We start from the raw sequence: 21608 nt of genomic DNA, 5'->3' as shown, positions 1-21608 counted from the left end.
TATAGTTTTATTGTTTTTAGGCACCATTACGCTGCACACACAATTTCGGATTGTGGTATTGTTTAGTAAACCAGCCAGCGCTTTCGGAGTCTCCTAATCCAGAGTAATTCACATGTTGATCAGAGTTGGTCACCCTGTCCTCTGTCGTCCTATAAAGCATGGGCAGATGTGACAGCGACTCCCAAGTGCTTAGGTGTTGGAGTAGAAGACCGGCGTACCTGCCTCCCGTCATGGGCACGCTGAGCAGAGGACCGCCATGCTTCGAGCCGGCTTTAACATGGTCACACTTGATTGACTTGCGTTTCCGCCAAGCCCGGGTGAAGGCACAGTGGCGCCTCCGTGAAGGCTGGGCAGTCTCGTCACGCTGCTCAGGCCGGCCTCCCATCCCACCGCCCGAGGCTCTCCACTGCCCAGCTGCTCAGGAGGTTGGAGGAAGACACACGGGAAAGCTCTGGAAGCTTCCGCCCTCAACCTCCCAGGAGGACAGCTCGTCCGAGTCCTGCTGCTACTCCCTGAACGTTGGCCACGGTGGCTCTTGTCAGAGGATGGGGCCCATTCCCTTGCAGGCATGAGAGTCGAGAAGTCGGTTTCCGAGTCTAGTTATGGCTGAGCTCCCGGCCCCTGTCCCCACCCCGGCCCACACTGGCTGGGTCCTCGCCTGAGAGTGACCAGGGGCTGCAGCAGCAAAGGGGGAGTGTCTCGGCCACTTCCCGGACCTGCCGCCGTCACAGCCAAAGGAGAGCAAGCTTAAACAGGTCCCCTGGGGTGGTTGGGGGACAGCCAGGAGCTGGCCAAGAAGAGGCTCCGAGGGTCCCAGCTGCCCTCGGCTCGTGGCCCAATAGTCACTAGGTGAGAAGCCCCCAGGCCCCTCTCTGTTTCCGTCACTGGCACCACTGGCCATGTGTGGCTGCGCTGGAAACCTGGGCTCGTCCTAGCTCTTCCCTTCTCATCCTAGGGTCCAGTCCCAGCCCAGGAGGGGCACTGACCCCCACCTGCGGCTGGCTGGGGGCCACCAGAGGTGTCAGCAAAGGCCACAGGCACCAGGAGGGGCCCTGCACCTGGGAAGGAAGGCGAGGCCGACTGGGGGTGGCCTTGAGGGTGACCAGGGCTGGCTGAGGGTGACCCTGGATGGCAGGTGGGCAGTGCTGGACACAGGGCCTGCATGGTGACGATTCAGGCTGGTGGGGGGGGGGGGTCTGAGACCACACCCCTCCCCCCAGCGGTTCAGTATCTTGTTTGGAATCTCTCCTTTAATCGCCACTTGAGACTTTTGAACTGCTGCCGATGCTGAGCCAAGGCAGTGAGCACCTGCCAGGTGTGCTGGCCCCAGACTGCAGAGGTGTCCTGGCCCTTGGAGGTGTGCTCTCCGCTCTCCCTAGCCCCCTCCCTCCTGTGTGCCTGGGGCGCCCACGGGCTTAACCCCCCGGCACGCCCGTCTCCGGCCGGTGGCCCTTGCTGACACCTCTGAGGGCATCCGCCCCGCTCACAGGCTCCCCGAGGCCAGAAGCTCCCCAAGGCCCCCGCTTGTGCTGGATTCCAGCGTTGGCCTTGTTGCCCCAGGAACACGCACGGCCCCCCTTGTGGCCCCCTGTCCTCTTGTCGCATTTTGGCGACCCCAGAATTTCAGTCCTCTCACTGCACATTTGTCCTCAGAGACGAGGTCACTGGGGGCTGCCAGCGTCTGTGGGCTGTGAGCGGTGCTGCTCCCTGAAGAGCAGGCTTCTGTGACGGCCGTGTGTCCTTCAGTGGACAGAGGGGCTGCGTGCTGTGTGGGACGACCCCCGTGGAGGAGGCGCCACAGCAGGCCCCTTGGGCCGCCAGCCTCAGGCGCTCCTGACCCCGCCAGCACCTCACAGCTCCCACCTTTCCCTACGTGGGCTCCCTGTATGGACAGGCCCCCGGCCCGCCCCAGGCGCTCAGGCTCTGCTGGGACTCGGTCCCCAGGTCCCAGCGTGTCGGGTTGGCAGCTCTTTTCCCTCCAGTGCCAGGCGGCGTGGGGCAAGGAGGCCGGGGCTCAGGCTGAGGGCCTCAGCTATGGAGTCCCACCTCCCTGGCCACCCCCCCCCCCCAGAAGGCCAGACACCCTGGTGGGGCTGGGGCACGGCCCTCGGCCTTGGTGATGGACAACGAGGGCCCACCTCCTTTCCCTGGGTCGCCGCAGTCAGCAGACCTGGCCCCAGAGTGACCGCACCGCCACACCCACAGGCCACAGCGAAAGCGCATCTGGAAGGAATGGACCTTGTGGTGTCGGTGGGTGGACCCCAGTCTGTGGACTGGAGAGCAGCATGTTGCTGGGATGAGGTGACCATCATACCTGGGCAGGGGCCATGCTGGGTGGCCCTCGTCACTCCCATTGACGAGATGCTGTCACATTAGGAATAGTCTCAGTGTCGGTCCATTTGGTCTTATGATGCGAGGCTCTGCAAGTGAAGTCACAGTGCTTCTAGATGTGAGCAAGCTGTCCCTCCGTCCTGGGAGGGGACCGAGGCGTCCCTCCGTCCTGGGGAGGGCCTGGAGGGGATCGCGTGTGACTCAGCACCACCTCACGTCCTGAGTACCGCGGGGCATTTTCCAGGTTGCTGAACTGTGCAAAGCATCCTCACCATCCGGGTCGGCAGGGGCACTGGGCCCTACGTCCGCAAGGCCGGTGCCCGGGGGCCAGTCCTTGAGCTTTGTTTGAACACACGTTGGGGTGGGGATTAGTTTCAGACAGACCTTCTTCTTTTATTGCCGTCACTTAAGGATAACGTAAGTGTAATTACCATCGTGGAAGCTATTCTGGATAATTACAGCCCAGTGTGCAGAAAACTAACAAAACTTTCTCTGCTGATTTACGGCTGCTCTTGGCTGGCATGAATTTCAGATGCCGCCTCTGGGAGCAGCACTCCAGGTAATGGGAGCCCATTTTTAAGCGCAGAGTGAGTGGTGCAGTCGATCAGGCCGCGCCGTCCCTGCCTCGCGCGCGGAAGAGCTGGCCCCATGCATCACGGGCACCCCCGCCTCGTGTGAAAGATGACTTCATCTCAGGAATGCTGCGGGGCGGCCTTCGTGGGCGGCTGTGCGCCGACAGGCTCTGCGCAGCCCCTTTCTCAGAGCTGATTTATGCCGTCTTTTAGTAGATGAAACCGCCTGGATTCCCAATCCATCTGCTGCCTAAAGGAATCCTATTAACAGGGGTCTGAGCAGAGACTTCATATTGTGGGTGAGCGATATGGCAGCCCCCCACCCCCAAGAGTGACGTGGCTTTCATTTCATGGTGATAACCTCTCGGAGAGCAAGAGCGGCCACGCCAGCCCCTGCTGGCCCCGTCCACCATCGCCCGGCGTCCTCAACATTCTCAGGAGGTGGCCGGTGACCTGAAAGCGTAGCACATAGACGTTGGGTGGGAGCAGATCAGCCAGGCACCTTCCCAGCCTGCACCTGCTCACTCTGCTCCCACTGCAGGGACTGTGACCCAGAAACGTCTGTGCGTCCTTCGCAGCCTGCCCGCCCCGGAGCCTGTCAGGCCGGAAGGGACGGGCGGGGAAGGGGCCACATCTGAGTCCTGCAAGCCCTACTTTCTGACACTGAGGGGTAGAACGGACCCCTCCTCCAGCAGCCAAAGGAAGGGGTCGTATTGGTGGGCACCGTGGAGGGGAGGGGCTTCAGGGCCCCTCTCAAATGCAGGAGTGCCGGAGGCAGTGCCAGGTGAAGGAGCCTGGACCATGGCCTTGAGGTGTCCCCGCATTCCAGGGTTAGGTCCAGAGTCGGGGGGCGGGAGGGGACAGAGGTTGGCAGTGCTTGGGAACAGCCTCTCGGGGTCACTGAGGGGCGGAGTCCCTCGGCTGTGCAGGGACTCACACGGGAAGCAGGGGCCTGACGGAAGGCAAATTGCTGGCTCTGTAGGAGGGACCAGGGGCAGGCCTGGCAGACAGCAGATGCATGTCAGACCCCTCTCCCTACCGAGCCAGGTAGCTGTCCTTCTGTCCCGGGAGGATGTCCCTGCATCCTGCTCTGGCGACAGGGGCAGTGGGCCTTGCCAGGGTGGCATGGATCCATTCCACCCCGTAACCAGTCTGGCTCCCGCTGCAGCCTGCCCCGGGGGTGGGTGCCTGAGAGCACCAGCGACCCTGCGTCTGGAGTCCGGCTGCCCCACTTGCCTGCTCTGTGCCCTTGAGCCCAGTTCTTAACCTCCGCGCCTCAGTTTCCTGGTGCTGACACCCGCCCCGTATGCTGATGAGTGGGAATGCGTGTGATGAGTGCATCAGCGCTGGGTCTGCCAGACCCCGCAGCCCAGGCTGCTCCCCATCAGGCATGTGACGCCGTCACTGCAGATACAGGTCCAAACCAGGGTCACTTGGTGACGCAGAGGCAACGTAAGACATTCGCCTGGAATACAGCCAAGAGAGACCTCCATTGGGGATTGGTGCTGACCTTGAAGGTGACCTTGACGAGAGTGCTGTGGGACAAACGGCTGCGAGGGCTGATGGGAGAAACAGGACCCCGTGTGCAGACACCGCCTATGGAGTTTGTTGTTAGGGAAGTAAAACACCGAATAGGCTGGGAGCTAAGGGGGTGTGGGGTCCAGGGCAGCCCTCAGGTGCCGAGTTGTTTGTGTGGCGTCAAGAAGCCTCGAGTCGCCCCGTCCGCTCCTGTGGGCCCTTCGTGCATGTAGGGAGCACACGTCATCAGCGCTTAGGTGGCTTCTCGTGTGGTTACCGCCGTCCCTGCGTGCCGGCCCACGTGACACCCGGCCGCGCCTCCCACCCCTGCCTGACCCAGGGCCCATCTCCTCACCCCGTGTCCTGTCCCCAAATGCAGCACCAGAGAGAACAAAACACACGACACCCACCCAGGGGAACCAGACCTTTTCATCCAGCTTCCTCAAGTTTGCCGAAACGTGACCTGGGGATCCAGCGAGGTCCCTCAAGGTCTCCTGGGGGTTGCAAGGGGTGCTGGGCAGTTACCCTCCTCCCCAAACTGCTTAGGCTCTGAGGCTACCTGCTCAGTGTGGCTATTTAAATTAAAATTAATAAAACGGCAACATTGGGCTCTTCTGTCATCCACTTCCAGTGCTTGGCGGTCCCAGGGGCCAGTGGCTCCTGTACTGGGCATTGTGACACAGGCGTTTCCATCATTTCGGCCTGGGCATGAATGGAGGAGATGGCCCCTGGCACTGGATGAAGCAGGTGCCAGACCAGTGGGTGTCTGAGCCACGGTTGCCGGCAGCTGTGGAGGGGCTCAGTGTGGGTCCCGCCCGACACCCCCTGCTCTGGTCCTCTCACGTCACAAACCAATGAGAGGAGTATGGGGAACAAGTCACCTTTCTCCAAGCTTCTGGAGCAAAGGTCATTTAGGGAGATAGGGGAAATGTAGCAGGAATAAGTTCTGGGTTTTTCAGGTTGGATGCCCTCCTCTGGTGCCACCAATGGACGCGTGTTCTTGGAAGGGGCCTTCCTGCAGCCACACACCTGTCCTTTCGGTCATGAGCTTCTGTCGCTCTCCAGCTGTTCTGCCCGCTGTCCCTCATGCGTGGCCAGGGTGTCCTCACTTCTGCCCAGAGGGCCCCTCGCCTGTGCCCAGCCCACAGTGGCTTCCTGGAAGCTTCTCTGAAGTCTGGGGAAGGGGCTGAAGAGACAGTGGTGGCCGTGCTTGTTTGGACCTTTTCTCCGTGCGCTGAGCATGGCGCGTGCCAGCCTGTGCCCATGCGCTTGGCCTGCACCACGAGTGGCACCAAGCTCTGGGCAGAGGCCTGCAGCTGAGGGATGAACATTGTCTCCTGACTGCAGGCCTGAGGTCACTGTGAGGGAGTCAGTGTCTCTGTCCTTCCTCTTTCAAGCCACTTACCTGTGTACTTGTTTCCTTTCCAGTGCAAATGGTCAAGAAAAGGCTTTGTTCGGACGAGATGGAGCGTCGCAGACTGGTATGTTTATTGTGCTGTCTGCACTTCAGACGTATTCACACCTTTCCCTTTTGTGTTTTGCACACACAAGTGATGTGTGTCCAATGTTCCATCCAAGGCTGTGCTGACCTGAAACCCCCTTCCCTGCTCTGTGACCCTTTTTGTCCTCGGTGACACCAGGTGACATGGAGTATCGTCTCCCTGTCCCTGTGAGTACAGCGTCCAGGCGCTCACAGGCCCAGGGCCCTACCGCCTCCCCAGTGGGCACGAGAGTCCCAGCGCCTCGGCTTCTCCAGGCAGCCCCTCGCCCAGGGCCCTACCGCAGGCACGTTCAGGTGCATGGAAGTGTTCTGGTCGCGTGTCCTGTGGGGTACTTGGGCACGCGTGGAGCAGAGCCCCATGTGCACTCGGCCAGCCTCGGGCCAGCCTTCCTGCAGGCCCGCAGCTCTCATGGTGCCTGCCCCACCTCTGTGTGTGACAGGAACCTTCAAAGGTGACCTGCATCCCCTGTACGCTGAAGTGTGTGCTGTCTGAGGGGTGGGGTGTGTGTCGCCTTAGCTGGGCCTGGGGAAAGGCCCATCCTTGTGCTGTTGACACACTTGCCCAGGCACAGGGTGGGGACCCCACTGGAGCCCGGCAGCACTGTGGGACAAGCACTGCTGGGCCCTGGCCTCGGGACACCGCCAGGGGCCGGCGGCCTGCTCTGGAGCCTGCACCCCACGTAAACCTGGAGTGCCCCTCTTGGGCTGCCAGCATCAGCCGGGGACTCCAGCCTGGGGGATTTGGGGGTAGGGGCACCAGCCCTGAGCCACCTCTGCTGGCTCCTCCCTCTGCTTCCCCCCTTTCCCCCTTCCTCATCCTCCCTCCCTTTCTCTCCTCCCCCTCCTCCTTCCCCCTCTTTCCCCCTCGCTCCTCCCCCTCCTCCTTTACCCCTCCCTCCTTCCCCCTCCCTCCTTCCCCCTCCCTCCTTCCCCCTCCCTCCTTCCCCCTCCCTCCTCCCCACACCCTCCTCCCCATCCCTCCCTCCTCCCCCTCCTCCCTTCCCCTCCTCCTTCCTCCTCTCCGCCTCCCTCCTCCCCTTCCCTTTCCCTCCCCCTCCCTCCTTCCCCTCCTCCTGCTCCTCCCCATCCCTCCCTCCTCCCCCTCCTCCCTTCCCCTCCTCCTCCCTCCTCTCCCCCTCCCCCGACCCCTCCCCCCTCTGGCCCCTCCTGGCTTGGCTGGCAGCTTAAGGAAAGTTTCTGTGATTGTGTCTAAGACTTTTTCCTTTTCAGGCAGAGCAGCTAACTACACTTACAAACATGTTTAAAGATCACACCCCAGGTCTCGTGTGTCCCCCTCTGAGCGGGTGGACGTGCCCTGGGTCAGCCTGGAGCTGCGGAGGAGGGCAGGAGCTTGGCGCCCCTGGCCAGGCCGGCCCCACACCCCCCGGGAATCTCCGCCCTCGGCTCTGCCCTTTGTCACCTAGTCCCCTTCTCTGTGTCCGCAGCGCCTTTGACTTGGTGAACATACACCTTTTCCATGACGCCTCCAATTTGGTCGCCTGGGAGACCAGCCCCTCGGTGTACGCGGGCATCCGACACAAGGCCCTGGCCTACGTGCTTGACCGGTAGGTGCTGGTGGCCCCGCCCCGCCCAGGAGGTGGGGCTTGTCTCTCAGACGCTCCTACTCTGTGTCTTTCTCTGTTTTCCCAAACTATGAAACTCGTATGGCACAAACCGTGATCCCTTCCCAAGGCTCCAGCCGTGCCCCTGGGTGGACCGAGGTGAGTGGCTGCACCTCCAGTTGGGGGCTTGATGAGAAAACATGTCAGGAGCGATGGCAGCACTCAGCTGTCAGCTGCAGCGTCTCAGAATCTGGCATTTACATCTCGGCCATGGGCTCAGATGCACGTGTCCCTGGGGCCCCACCAGCCATGGGCAGCCCCTGGCATGGCCGTGGGGTGCTCTGGGCCTTTGGCGAGGGGCAGGGAGCAGCCCGGGTGTCTTCAGTGCAGGGCTCTCGGCCGTCTTCTCGTTCTCTTGTCACCGTCCACTCCTTGCTCCCCTCACACTGCTGGTTTCCAGGACCTTCTCATCCTGGACCCCATGGGAACCTCCATCTGTTGGTGGAAGTCTCCTGTGACCTTTCATGGGGTCAGAGAGGTGACCCCATGGAAACAAAGGTGACCTGGCACCCGATTGATAGGGCAGCTTTGGTCTGGGGACCAGGGTCCTTCTTGTTTTGAAGATGGGCCTCTTGCTGGAGCTGAGCCCAGAGCCCAAGTCTGTCATCTTCTCAGGTCTCAACCACGTCCTCTCTCAGCGTCCTGAGGTCTGGGTGACGGTAGCCATCCACGTGGGCTTGGGACAGCCATCTTCCCATTTCTGCCGGGCAAGTTCAGATTTTCCCAGGACCCCACCTTGTCCCCTGCTCCTGCTCAAGGACACCAGGTTGTGTGTCCACGTAAATGCCCTACTCCCTGGCCCTGCGTCACCAGCCAGCCTCTTTACGGCGCTCCTCCAGGGCCCCTCACCTCTCTACCCCTCCCTCCTACCGCCAGCCGCCCCTGGGCCTCCCCCCAGCCAGCGGGCTTGGCGTGAAACAGTGGCACCAGTTCACCTCCAGAGGCCCTGAGATCAAAGCCCTTGCCCTGACCCAGCAGCTGGGTCCCTGCCGCCGCCTGCCAGGCCCACCCAGAGGAACCGAGCGCAGCGCACGGGGTGTGACTGCTGCTGCCATTGCCGTGGCTCCCGCAGCTCGAGGGCCGGCCTCAACCTCGAATGTGCTCAGCCGGGTTGTGCAGGAGCCTCGCGACCCCTGAGGTGGCAAAGGGCAGAGTAGACCTGAGCCCAGCCCGAGCTCTCCGCCTGCCTGCTGAGCTGGGGCCCTCAGCACACAGGGACCCGTGTGTGCTTGGTGCCGGCGTGTGGCCCATGGCAGCCTGTGACGGGGGCTTCAGCCACTCTGTCCTAGGAGCCTCATCCCTTGACCTGTTGTGTTTGAGTCCTTTGTCGCCTGTTCGTACCCAGCTGGCTCTGGAGTGACTCCAGCACACAGGGTCATGTCACCTGTCTGTTCTGAGGCCCGAGGGAACCAGAAATGTCCGTGCTGGCCTTGGCAGGTTCACTCGGGGACACTGGCCTCACAGTGCCTGGCGTGGGACACTGTCTCAATTTAGGGGTGGTAGAGAGGGTGGTGTGTGTGGTAACATTTAACAATAATGCCAATAGGAGAAGGAGAATACAATGATGGCACCCGGTTAATGCTCAGGGCAGCCCTTCTGGGAGGGGGTGCCTCGCAGCAGGCGTGGCTGTCCTCTCCGAGAGCTGCCAGGCTGGGTGATTTCGGGCAGAGCCACCACCCCTGGGACAGTGAGCTTGGGGCCAGGGAACAAGGACCTTACTTGGGACCTGCCGGGTTCTGTGTGGGCTGCAGGGTCTCCCTGGGACCTCCCACGGAGCTGGGCCTGACACAGGTTTGTGAACATCTGTCTTGGTGATGGTGGTCAGGTTGTCAGTGGGGTGTGGCACCGTCCTGCGGCTGTGCGTTCCCAGGAGCCCCTCGTGTGGGGAGCCCGGCCTCCTCACTGCACAAAGGGCGTTTCTGTAGGAGCGTGAACACCGGCCGCCCTTTCATGGGGCTGCTAACCTTTTGGCAGCCACCAGCAGACTGCATTCTGCTCTGCCGCTTGGGAGGACAATGCCACGCTGGCCCTTTGAATGGACGCTGCCACCAACAGTGCCCCATTCACGCTTTGGGAACCGCTGGGTGCATTGTCTGCAGGCCGTGGACACAGCGAAACAGCGAGGAGGCTCCTGGGAAGGGAGCCCGCCTTTTCTGGCCTAATCTCTGCAGAAAGCTCCCAGAGCCCTCGCTTCCACCGGCATGTGGCACCAGACCTGTGACAGGTGGCACATCAGCCTTGGGCCCGTCCCTAAGCGCTGCTGTGGGAGCCCCACGTTCACACTGAGAGGTGCCTGGTACAATGTCCGCAAGTTTTCTGTAAACCTAAGGATATTGCAAAGTAAAAGGCGTGTCTGGAGGATGGAGACACAAACACTGCCTCACGTGTGGGAACTTCAGGAGAGTTTAGCCTCCCAGCAGGGACAGCTGTGACAGCCCCGAGCACCTGGGCCGAGCCGTCGTGTGAGCCCAACGCCCAAGGCCACAGCCCACGGCCACTGGCACGGATTCCGCTGTGAGACCCCAGAAGACACGGTTCTCAGTGTCAGCAGGTGCAGCCAGGGGTCCTTCAGGGGTTATCGCAGAGTAACTTTTATGTTTTTCCTGCAATTTGTGGACTTTTGCTTTTAGTCTTGTTATGAATGTTTCCAAAAGAAGACAAACCCCCAGTGAGTGAAGAGACTTGGAGGCGAGCAGCCGCCGGGCTCAGGAGGGGCTCGCGTGCAGAGGGCCACTGGGGCTGAATGCCTGTCGTAGGGACAGGCCTGTCTGTCTCCCAGATACACAGTTAAGCTCTTTGGGGAGCATTTTGGGGATTAAACCTGCAGCAGAGACCTTAGTTCTCACTGTCCTTCCTGAGGCCCCAACCGCTGCAACTTCCTGAAATCCTGGCGCTCTCGGCCGTGAAATGAGATTTTTTTTCCACAAGTGACAGGGCTCTCTGTCCCCCCTTTGAGAGGTGGCCTGGCCTAGTTCAACAGAAACATTTTTACATTACCACTGTGAAATCTTGGCATAAAGCGCCCCTTTGTCCCCCCATTATTTTCTCACAAATACAGTCCATTGTCGCCACGGCTGAAGTTAATCTGATCAGCATTGGGACATTTAACTTTTATGTCCGGTCAAAAGAGTTGTTTCATGCTCATTTGGGGTGTTCAAAGGGGATGATGGCCAGAAAAATAATGTTGCTGGGGACAATTCGGGGCGGTCAGTTTCCCAGGGAGAGGCGATGTGGCGCGGCCGCCCACGGCTCCCTTTGTCACCGCAGGGCGGTCATCAGTCAGCTGTCAGCTGCTCAAAAGCCCTCCAGGCTGAATGTGTCTCTTTCAACCGTTCCCAGAACCTGCCTCGCTGTTCTGTGAGCCAAAGAAAGGCCGCCGGTCTCCAGGCAAAGGACACTCACCACTGCAGATCTGGGGTGCTTGACTGGCCAGCCACCCACTGTCCCCACATCCTGACTCCCGGCTCCGGTTGCCGCGGAGGGGGCAGCATGCCATGTCTTTGCTGGCTGCGAACACGTCCACGCGTCCTTTGGCCTGGAAGCCTGGGTGGCCGCTGTCATGTCTGTTTGGAGCCCAGCTAGAAGGGCACAGAGTCCAGGCCAACAGGCCAGAGCCCGGCCACCTCTGCCCCCTCAGCGTGAGGGCTCGTGGTCTCCCTGCCGCATTTTCAGGACACCAGGCAAGATCGTTCCCGTTAGGACACGTGAAGCCTATTGCAGTCCCAACAAACTGAGCTTATTGTCCCTTACTGTCAGGTGATTGATGACATGTGTAATATCCTTTATTGTATTTCATTGAAAACAGATTCATGTCTAGAAAAGTGTAGATGGCTATAGTCGTGGCCCCCCTCAGCTGTTACCTTACATTTTCCTGTGTTTGCTCGTGTGTCCTCTTATTACAAAAACAAACGTGGACGCTACCCACACAGGTTCTGCGTCCTGAGCCCAGCCCTGCCCCTTCCCCACACTCCTGGCGCTCAGTGCCTGTCGTTCTGTGCACACGTGCCCTTTCGTCACACGCATTTCTGTACTGCTGCCGTGCGCGAGCCTGTTGCATGTTTGCACGGTCCACATTTCCACGTCCCATGCAGCACAAGCAGCTGGACAGACGTCCTGCTGCGCCTCGAGTGTCATTAGGGCTGAGGGGCTGCTCGGCAGGCATTCCCGGAGCGGCCTGCGCTTGCTCAGCTCCCCCTGCTGCGTCCCTCGCTGCTCGCTCAGTGTCTTGTTCTTGGGGTTTTGCTGGCATCCGGGGCGACATGGGAAGGTGCTTCCGGCTGCCCTGCCCTGACTGGGCACAGTGCGTCCTCAAGCCGGCTGGCACTCATGCGCACGCCAGCCTGGGCAGCGTTTCCCCAGAACGAGTTGGGCTTGAGCGCAGTTTCCTGTGCTCCCTGGTACTGGGGGCTCTGGGCTCCACCTCCTGCCTTTCCTTCACACACGTGAGGAATGACGCAGCAGAGGACACAGGTCTTCTGTGCTGGCTGTGGGGCTTGTGGTGGCACGAGCGGGTTCAGGTGTGGTTCTCAGTGTGGACAAAGCGTGTTTGTCATTATGGTGCTGTCTAGAGATCGGATAAGAATGACAACCACTGACGAAACCCAGCAGGCCGCCCAGCTGGCTGTCCGAACCGTGTCTGATGGGCCGTGCGTGTTAGAAGGTTGACAGTAATTTACTGAGAAGTACCAACGTGCTGACTGGACCTGACACCCACCCCCCAGCCCCTGCCTCCTGCACCTCAAGAAGCAGCCGTGTGAGCTGGAGCCCATCGCAGTGCACAGATGGGGAAACTGAGGCTCAGGCCAGAGCCAGGAAGCAGCCCTGACAGGCGTGAGGCTGTCCCAGTCCCCTCAGGCTGCCATACAAACGAGCACAACCTGGTGGCTAAAACAGTGCAGTCACTGCTCAGGGCTCTGGGGCTGGAGGTCCGAGGCCCTGGCACCAGGGGGCTGCAGGTCGGGCGCTGAGGGCCTGCCTCCTGCTTGCAGACAGGGCCTCGTGCTGTGTGCCCACTTGGTGGAGAGAGCTCTGCTGCCTTGTGACGAGGCACTGGTTCCGTCAGATGAGGGCCCCACCCTGTGAGCCATCTCACCGTAACGTCCTCCTTGGAGGCCCAGCTCCAGCACGGTCACCTGGGGTTAGAGCTCCAACATGTGCATTGGGGCCTCAGGCCTCCAGTGGCCAGGACAGGAAGTGGCCTCTCAGAGATGCCTGCAGGAGAGTGGATTTTGTACTGCATGCCCCCAGCGAGAACTTCCCGCCTGTTCTCCGTGCTCTGCGCACTGAGGCAGTGGCTGCAGGCACTGACACCGCTCCAGGCCACTCTCTCTCCGGAGGTGGAGGGCTTGCGTGGCACCCGTGACTGGGGACTGGGTGTGGCTGTGGGCACAGCGGGCGCTGTGTGCTGGGGCCTTAGGTATCGTTTGCCAAGGGCACACTGCCTACGGGTCAGCAGGCTGGTTGCTGAGGCCCCTGGGGCTCATTGGTCGTGGGGACTTTACCTGACGCCCGGGGGGTCCCCAAAGGGACATTTGGGTGCTTTGTTCTAACCCTGACACTGGCTCGGGTTCTGTCAGCACATTTTTCCTTTTGCCTTTTGCCCGTAGTCCTCCCCCTCCATCTCTGCCTCAGGTGTGTCTGGGACAAGCCATCTTAGAACAGGCTCCCTTGTGCTGGCTGGCGTCGGGCTCAGACGCCTGACCACCTGGGTGGCGGCTGCCGGCCCTCCAGGCCAGAGCCCGCGCAGCTGCGCCCAGCACGAAAGCAGCCCATCCATTTGTAGGAAGGGAAAGCAAATTGGTCAGTTTACTTAAAGCAGCTTAACTGTGTGTTTCATACACCATTCAGTTGGATGTTTTAAGTTTAAAACTTAAAGTTTAAAAGGAAACTTTTAAGGAATTTAAAATATTCTAGTTTTTCTAATTCTGACTGGATGCTTTCACTATTTATAATTGTTGGAAGAGAATGTGGTCTCTACCAGATCTGAAAACCAAAAACTGATGCTAGTCGATTTCTAATTCTATATGAACTCCATGGTGTTTGGTGGTTAAAAATGAAAAAGGAACAACCCTGACGTGTTGGAATCACAGAGGGGCTGACTGACGTCTCCTGGCCACGTCACTGTCCCAGCCACAGCAGTTTCTTGGGGTAAGAAGTCCCGTGGGCGACCACCTGGAAATGCAGTAGTTTCTGAACGTGCAGTGACCCCTCTCGGGACAGCCTCGGTCACTGGAGGTCTGTAACCTGCAGCTTGGGGCACGGCGTCCCGGCCCTTCCTCGCCAGGCAGGCCTCTGTGATGCACCAAGTGTCACCGCAGTTTGTCACATAATGAAATCACCTGTCAAAACAGAAAGACACTCTGTTTTCAAGGCCCAAAAAATTGATTTTTATGGCTGTTCTTGTAATTCCCTTTTTGAATTAGGCACACAATATTGATGTGGGCCTACTTTTTAATCATAATAGCTCCTGACAAGGTAATTAATTTTAAAACAACTCTTTTTTTCTCCTGATCCAAATGGCACTCTATTGAAATTAAAAGTGAGAGCCGGAGGCCGCAGGCCTGGCACTCAGGCAATTGCCTCGGGCTGTGACAGCGCCTCACGCTGCCGACCTTCCAGACGGGCTTGTTATTGATGTGCTCAGGCCATTATATCAGAAAGAGCAGGGCACGGAAATATGATAAAGTTCAGGTTTTTAATGATAGTCTTACAAGGTTCTAGACGTGCCAATGAAATGCTTCGCCGTCATCGCCGACCCGTCCGTCCATCACCGTTACCAGGCACTCTCCTCAGAGCATGGGCAGCAGCCCAAGGGTGGTGGGGAGAGTCCCAGGCCTTCAAGGAAAACCTTGGGAGGGCCGGTTTTCTCTCTGTAAACATTCTGCAGGGTTTTTAAGTTGATTCAGTCCGTTATTAAATCTGAAATTGGTTCATTTTTAAAACAGGAATTTACCTCAGAGTGGGTTCCACCATTTAATCAGCCAGTTATTTGCTTCCTTGATTCAGAGTCAGGACGTCAGCTGTCCACCCTTCTTTGTAGCCTTTGATTTCCTTTCCATCAGAAGTGAGGAGAGTCGCTTAAGCTTGACGCTTCGCGCCAGGAGAGGACACCAGTGCGCCCGCACCTTTCAGCATCCGACCAGAGCAACCCCTTTCCTTAGAGCTCAGATTCAGAGCAGGTGTGTGACTGGGAAATGCTAAGAATGGGCGGGTGTCAGGAAACATTCTGTGACCTGGGGATGCTCTCGGTTCTCCTGTCTTTCCCTCATCAGGCCTTTGCAGGGTGAGGCCCTGAGGACAGAGGACATGCTCGCTGGCTTGGCCAGGTGGTCTGGAAGGCTTGCCCGTGGACGTCGACTCAGCATCAAGGAGGCAGCTGAGAACTGCGGGCTGGGGTGGGGCAGCGGGAGCTGGAGAGGAAGGGAGAGAAGGAACGCTTCCATTAAGGGTCTCCTGCCCTGGGGCGTGCAGCCCGCATGGCCTTCGACCCTCAGCCACCTGAGCGCCGTCGTGGAGCTGAGCTGTGTGGATTGGCCCACTCCTTGAACCGAGGGCCATGGGCTGGTGGTACTTGTGCCCAGGACAGAGGCGGGCTGCTGACTGGCTGGGGGTCAGGGCTGGGCTGCGTCTGTGAGAGGTGCGGAGAACTGACGGGTCCCGAGCCAGCGGGAGAAAGGCTGGGAGGATGAGGGAGCCCGCGGCTGCCTCCCAGCTTCAACACGCAGATTCGTTCTGCTGAGGGGTCCCTGTGCCTCCCAGGGGCGCTAGGCTCCTTGGGGCTCCTGTGGACAGGTGGGGGGTGGGGGTGCAGGCTTCTCTGTGTGGTCTCAGCGGTCAGGAGTCGTCAGCGGAACGAGCTGTGAATGCCTGTCTGGGTTACTTGGAGAACAGTGTGACTGAACCCTGTGACTGTCCTGTCACCTCTAGCTGGTCCTGGGGGGGGCCTCCTGACAGCACCCTTGCAGTGGGGACTGTGAGAAGGACGGGCCCTTAGCTGGTGGCCCCTCGTGACAGCAGAGCACGTCACGATATTCTCGTTTCCAGCTGGGGCTTCCTCTGTGCACAGGACCCAGACCCCACCCGTCACAACATGTGGGACCAGGAAGCCCATGTCCCCAAGGGGAGGACACACCCACCCATCTCTCCAGGAGCCTGCACTGCTTCTCTGAACCATGTTTTTCTTCTAATGATGTTTAACAGCAGAAAAAGGTTTAGTTAGTTTTGTTCAGGATGGCTGAGATATTGACAGCTAGCCTCCTGCCGACAGAGTCCCGTGAGCACAGGCTCCTCGTGAGGGTGGATGGGAAGAGGGGTGCGTGGCTGGTCCTGGGCATGGTGGCCGTCGTGGGCTGTCAGGCACACATGTCTGCCAGTGTCTCTACTGTCCCCATTCCTGAGCCGTATTTCCTCTACAGAAAGATTTCATTTTCAAACAAGGCAGTGAAATTACTGGTCATCTGCACGATTAATAAGTTTGTTAAAATATGTCCTGTCTCTTCAAATTAATATATAAATTAAAAATTATTTCAATTAAAAAGGAAAACTGGACTTTAGCTAGATGACAGAGCAGTTGATATACAAGAGAAAGGTGAAGGTAGCCGGGGTGGTTTTTAAAAGAATTGTTCACAAGAGGGGCTTCCTTATAAGAAGTCAGATTAAGTATACAGGACGAAGGATAGACAGAAAAGAAGAGAAAGAGTCTGAAAAAGACGTGTGTAATTTGGGGGCTTTTGTGCCATAGGAGCTCAGGGGGAAGAGGATTGTGTGTTTACTGAATGATGCCCATCAGTGTCCCACCGGGAAATCAACAGGCTGGGTCCCTACTTCACACTAATTCCAGATGGATTAAAGGCTGGCCTAAAAACTCCACCTTAAAGACAAAGGATGGAATGGGTCTGGAGAAGACAGAAACTGCCAGAAGGGGAGGTGATGTATTTGACTGCATGAAAATTAAAACATACACATGACAAAAGATGCCATAAACAAAATGAAAATGGTAGCCACAGACTGAGAAGAAAGAGGATTAATATCATGATTGACAGGGAAACTCCTAGAATTCAAAAAGAGAAAGGAAATATACTAAAAAGAAACAAGTAGAAACAGGGAAAGTGCAGATTCCAACAAGTACAGGAGAAGATGGTCTAAGTCGCTGGTGATCACACAAATTAAAACAAAAACAGCATTTTCCCCTCTGATCGCACATGTGAAATAGCATGTGGCAAATTCACCGTCGCAGCCCATGCACACATGAGCGGCAGCTGCTGGGCTCCTGATGGCTCCTCTCATGGGAGCCGGACTAACCAACGGAGTCCAGGAGCAGGAGGCGGGGTCCTCAGACCTGGGCGGCCGAGCTCCGCAGAAGACACAGCACCCACCTCGTACAGCCTAAAGCGTGAGACGATACCTGTCTTTCATCTTTTATTTCTCAAGCTGAGGAATGCAGTGAGGGAGGCTGAGTGGTGATAAGTGCCCTGAGCGCCCCTGGCGTCCGCACCCTCAGGCATGACGGTGTGCTGGGGGCATGCCGGGTCTCGGTACCAGAAGCTGTGAGGGTCGGGTGAGGACGCTTCTGGGCTTTCGCCTGCCCAGTGCGCTGGGCTTTTAAGTTCATCTTGGGGTGCGGTCTGAGCAGGGTTCCCTGGGGCCCCACCTGCAGCTCTTCACAGCAAGTGTGTCACTGAAGCCACAGCTGGGCAGTGAGGTTGGGAAGCTTGGTCACAGACTTTCCTTCCACACAGATGACACGTCTGTTTCGCCAATTGACCTGTTGGCATCAGGAGTACCGTGTTTCCCCGAAAATAAGACCTAGCCAGACCATCAGCTCTAATGCATCTTTTGGAGCAAAAATTAATACAAGACCCAGTCTTATCCGGGTATAATATAATATAATATATAATATAATATGTAATATAATATAATATAACATAATACCCGGTCTTATATAAGACCGCATCTTATATTAATGTTTGCTCCAAAAGACACACAGAGTTGGTGGTCTGGCGAGGTCTTATTTTCGGGGAAAGACGGTCGTGGTAGGTGGTGGCGGCTGCGTGTCAGCAGTGCCGCAGTTTCCTTGTTCTGAGGGCCACGTGAAGGCGGCCAGTGCTATGGCTGCTGTCACATGCTTGCCGTGGACACATTTTTCGGGGGGAAATCTTTCTGAAATAGTGTCATTGACTTAAAATATGCAGGAGAACTTTTAAGCAAGGCGATATCTGGAAAAGGACGCAGTTGCTGTTACCTTCTAACTTGGAAACATCCCAATGGGGATAATATGCAAACACTTGCAGAGCAAGTTCAAGCGTCCCTTCCCCGCTGGCAGGAACCATCCAAAGGCCGGGCGGAGGTGGCCTAGGTACCTGTGGACTCACGGGCCACCTGCCCATTCACCCCTCCCCCGTTCTGTTACTAAGCGTGCTTGCCACCCCTCTCCTTGCCCCCCAAAGCATGGAGACAACCCTGTGATTGGCTTTTGAGAGAAGAAAGAGCTCTTATGTGTGAGTTTGGTCGGGAGGACACAGGGGGCCGGGCTCAGACCTGTCTCCCCACCAGGGTTTGGGGAGGGGTTTTAAGGCGTTTCAGCACTGGGTCTTCCTGGACAGCGACCTGCCCCAGTCTGTGGGTCCCTGAGGGGAGCAGTTAGGGGCTCACAAGTGGTCCTTGGCCAGTGAGTGGACATCGGCTCTGCGACTTGTCAGAAAGAAGACCAGTGTGAGCTGGTTGTGCAGTTACGGTCCCCTGTCCCCGCACTGCACCAGCTTCCCAGCTGCTTCTCCGGGTCCTGGCTTCTCTTGTGCCAGCACTTCCCCCTGGTGCAGGCTACATTTCCCTCCAAAATTGGCTTCACGCAGACCTGGCCAGCTTGATGAGAACACGTGGGCAGCACATGCTTGCTGTCCGGTGGGCTCGTGTGGCCATGGGCACCGTGCTAATTAGTGTCGGGGTGCAAGTCTGCCTTCCGCAGGAGGCGGTAGAAAGTGTGCGTTGGGCAGCATGGATGCCAATGGCCCAGCCATGGCAGCCGGTCGGTCGGCTCAGACGCACTCAGTAACCTGTCTCCTTCTCTTCTCCCAGGATTATTGACCAGCGATTCGAGAAAGTGGCCTACTTTGTCTTCGGTGACTTCAACTTCCGACTGGATTCCAAGTCCGTGGTGGAGGTAGGCACCTGGCCCAGCCCCGTCTGGAGCCCACGCGCTCTGTTGTGTCAGGAAAAGCCTCCAACGCAGTGTTGTCCTTTCTGGGCAAGTTCAGTGTCACCCTTCCCACTGGTTACATTTCAGGCAAAAACTCCTAGTAAAGAGGTGTCTTCCTGTCAAAAATGGGGGCAACTGCTGGACTCAGAGATGAATTGTTGTCCCTCAGACCTCTGCAGCTGCTGCTAGCTGCCAGAGCACGTAATGTCATGCCGTGGAAGTTCTGTTGTCATCAACAGTGTTTCAGCTTCCTGGTGCTCGTTCACATGGCTGCAAAACAGTTATTCTGTTTCATTTAATCAATCATCCACGTCACTCAATCTTGGGGGACTTGGAGGCGATGTGTGTCTCCTCGGTGTACCACAAGGCCAGGGCCAGTGTCCCCTCGGCACCCTGGCATAATGTCCCTACTAAGGAACATGTACAGACAGAAACCTGCCGCCTGGTCACTAGCATGTGGCTTTGAGGTTGGAAGGCAGGGCTCAGTGCAGCCCTGCCCGGTCTCACCTGTGTGACCGTGGGGAGTCACCTCCTTGGCCGGTGGCCCAGGCACTGGGACTGGCTTCCCTGTGATAAGGTCCACTGCGGGGGCGCTGGCCTGTGCTCCACAGCTTTGGGCCTCCGGAGCAAAGGGGAGACCCCACCGCCTGCCTCCTGTACCTACATGGCGAGGCATGGTTCTCGTCCAGGCAGGTGTCTCCTGGGCAGCTTATGCCAGGCAGGCCCTCCGAGGGCTCGGCGCAGCACCTGGCACAGACTGGATTGTGCACGTGTAGCGACCACAGTAGAAATAATACGAAGTACTGATGGTCCCTCCACGTCATTAGCTTCCCATTAGTAGTCTCAGTTACAAATACCGTCAGACATTAATCTTCCGTCTTCTGTGGAAAATTATTTCTTAAAGACAGGCTGAGCAGGCTTTTCATCATCCCATATCTCCCTTTGGTTGACAGAAATGAGTGATGTTGTATTGAAATCCTCTTTTTAATTTAATTAAGCTGGCGGCACCTCACCAAGCCAGCCTCACGTGCGTGTGTAAACGGTTGGATGTGCTCAGTAACCGTTGGGAGAGCACGGTCCCCCGACATGGAGGGGCAGCCCCTGAGCGTGGCTTCCCCTGGGGACCACACAACCCTTTGTCTGGTTCTGCTGGTCTCTCCTCACTTTGAGGTTGGAGAGCCGGTCAGTCAGGTAGTGCAGACCCAGGCCCTGAGCCTGTGGATAACCCGGGAACGGTGCCCGTCGGGTTGAGATCTGCGTGGTATCCGGCACTGTTGGGACCCACAGAGCCTGGCCCCTGGAGGAAGGCTGCTCCTCCATCACTTCTAGGCCACTAGGACTGGCAAAGCCACATTTTTAGGTCTTGAGTCCCTGGGTTTGGGTCATTTCTGGCTGGTATTGGAACCAGGGCTTCCGCTGTGCCTGGAGCAGCTGCCCACTCACCTGGAGGGTCTCCTTATAGAAAAGTAAAGAGGGGTCCTCGGAAGACCGAGGCTGATCAGTCAGGAGCCGCCGAGCAGACTGCATGTCAGCAAAAGGTCAGAGACGTTTCGCAGTGGCCTTTTCTTCCTGATAGAACAAATGTCACAAAAAAGGGCCGAGCTCCGGACTCGGGTCGTAGTTGTCACAGGTGTGCAGTGTGCTGAGCTGGGTGGCCGGCCGTGGAGGGCGTGGGGCCCGCAGGCATCGGGCCCTGGGGGCCTCCCGCCTGGCTCGCTGGTGCAGTTGGGGTGACTTGTCAGGGAGTCAGGGGTTTGCTTGTTCGTCCTGCTGGGAGCTTGTGTACTGTCAGGAACATGTGTTCCTGTGGGGGCCCCAGCCCATTCGTGAGATACGCTGTGCACTTTTGTTTGTTACATGACTCATCTTCCATTTCCCCCTTTCTCGTGACCTGGCATCTTGAGCAGCCTGGCCTGACCTCAAGGATCTGTCCCAATTTTTAAAGAAAGGGGTCCTGCTACTTGGGTGATCTCAGCAGTTGGGCAGTGATGGCTGGGACGTAGATGGATCTCCCTCAGCCACTGCCCCTGGCTGTGCACACGGCGAAGGTGGTGCTGCCTGCACCTGGGCTGCTTGGTGCTTCTGCGTTTGGGGCTTGGGACCTGCGCGTGTTTCCTTCCAGGCTGGGAAGCTTGGCTGCGCAGCCTACCCGGCCACGATGTCAGGGTTGATGGTAAAGGGCCCGCAGCCCAGCACCTTTGACCCTGGAAGGGGAAGCAGAGATCAAGGGTGGGCAGAGGTGAGCGCTGGAGACGTGACAGGGGCCAGCACGTGCGTGTTTCCTGCGTTAGCAGAAGCACGGGACCCTTTTCCAAAGCAGCCTGCACACATCACCTTGAAAATCCAAGTACAGAGCAGTGAGTGAGTTCTGTTCAGCTCGTGCTGAAGGGGCTGCCTGTGAGCTGGCAGTAGCTTCTCCTGAGAACTGGCACATTGTTCCGACAGTGACTAAGGAGCCTCAAGAATCCCGAATCTACTGCAAGCCTGGAAAGTTCCAGACCAATTAGTATCAATATTTGTTGGGTACCTAAGTTTTAATAAGTTCCTCCAGCTTTCTCTTCCTTTCCTTCAGGAAAATAAGGGCATCTTCATTTGATTACTTTTCCATCAAAATTAACCGACAAATATAAGGAAATTTTGAAATGCTGTTTTTTAGTATATAGTTCCCACAAAGAGCTGATTTTGAGAAGAAGCAGACAGTGGTCCCCGCGGTGACCCCTGCAGGACCCTGCCCCAGCAGCCCCCACCCTTGTCCTCCATCAGCTTCACTGCCGGGGCAGTTGCTGTGGGGGGCCCAGCCCTGGCTGACCACACTGGAAGGTGGGGCTGCCGCTGTGATTCTGGGCGGAGCCTCCTGACCTGGGGGTGCC

The 21608-nt window shown here is 57.9% G+C and overlaps 1 protein-coding gene across 2 annotated transcripts in view; it reads left to right on the top strand.

Moving 5' to 3' along the window:
- INPP5A (inositol polyphosphate-5-phosphatase A) overlaps window positions 1–21608 on the top strand; it is a 163515-nt gene that overhangs the window by 108799 nt on the left and 33108 nt on the right. For both annotated transcript variants that reach the window (XM_081073879.1, XM_081073880.1), the window contains exons 7-9: window positions 5850–5902; window positions 7368–7487; window positions 18618–18702. In XM_081073879.1, coding sequence (XP_080930005.1) covers window positions 5850–5902; window positions 7368–7487; window positions 18618–18702 — 258 coding nt within the window. The remainder of the gene's footprint in view (window positions 1–5849; window positions 5903–7367; window positions 7488–18617; window positions 18703–21608) is intronic.

The sequence above is a fragment of the Rhinolophus hipposideros genome (assembly GCF_964194185.1).
Source record: "Rhinolophus hipposideros genome assembly, chromosome: 15".
Taxonomy (NCBI): domain Eukaryota; kingdom Metazoa; phylum Chordata; class Mammalia; order Chiroptera; family Rhinolophidae; genus Rhinolophus; species Rhinolophus hipposideros.
The sequence above is the reverse complement of the archived record's forward strand: the minus strand, read 5'-3'. Positions and strand labels throughout refer to the sequence as shown.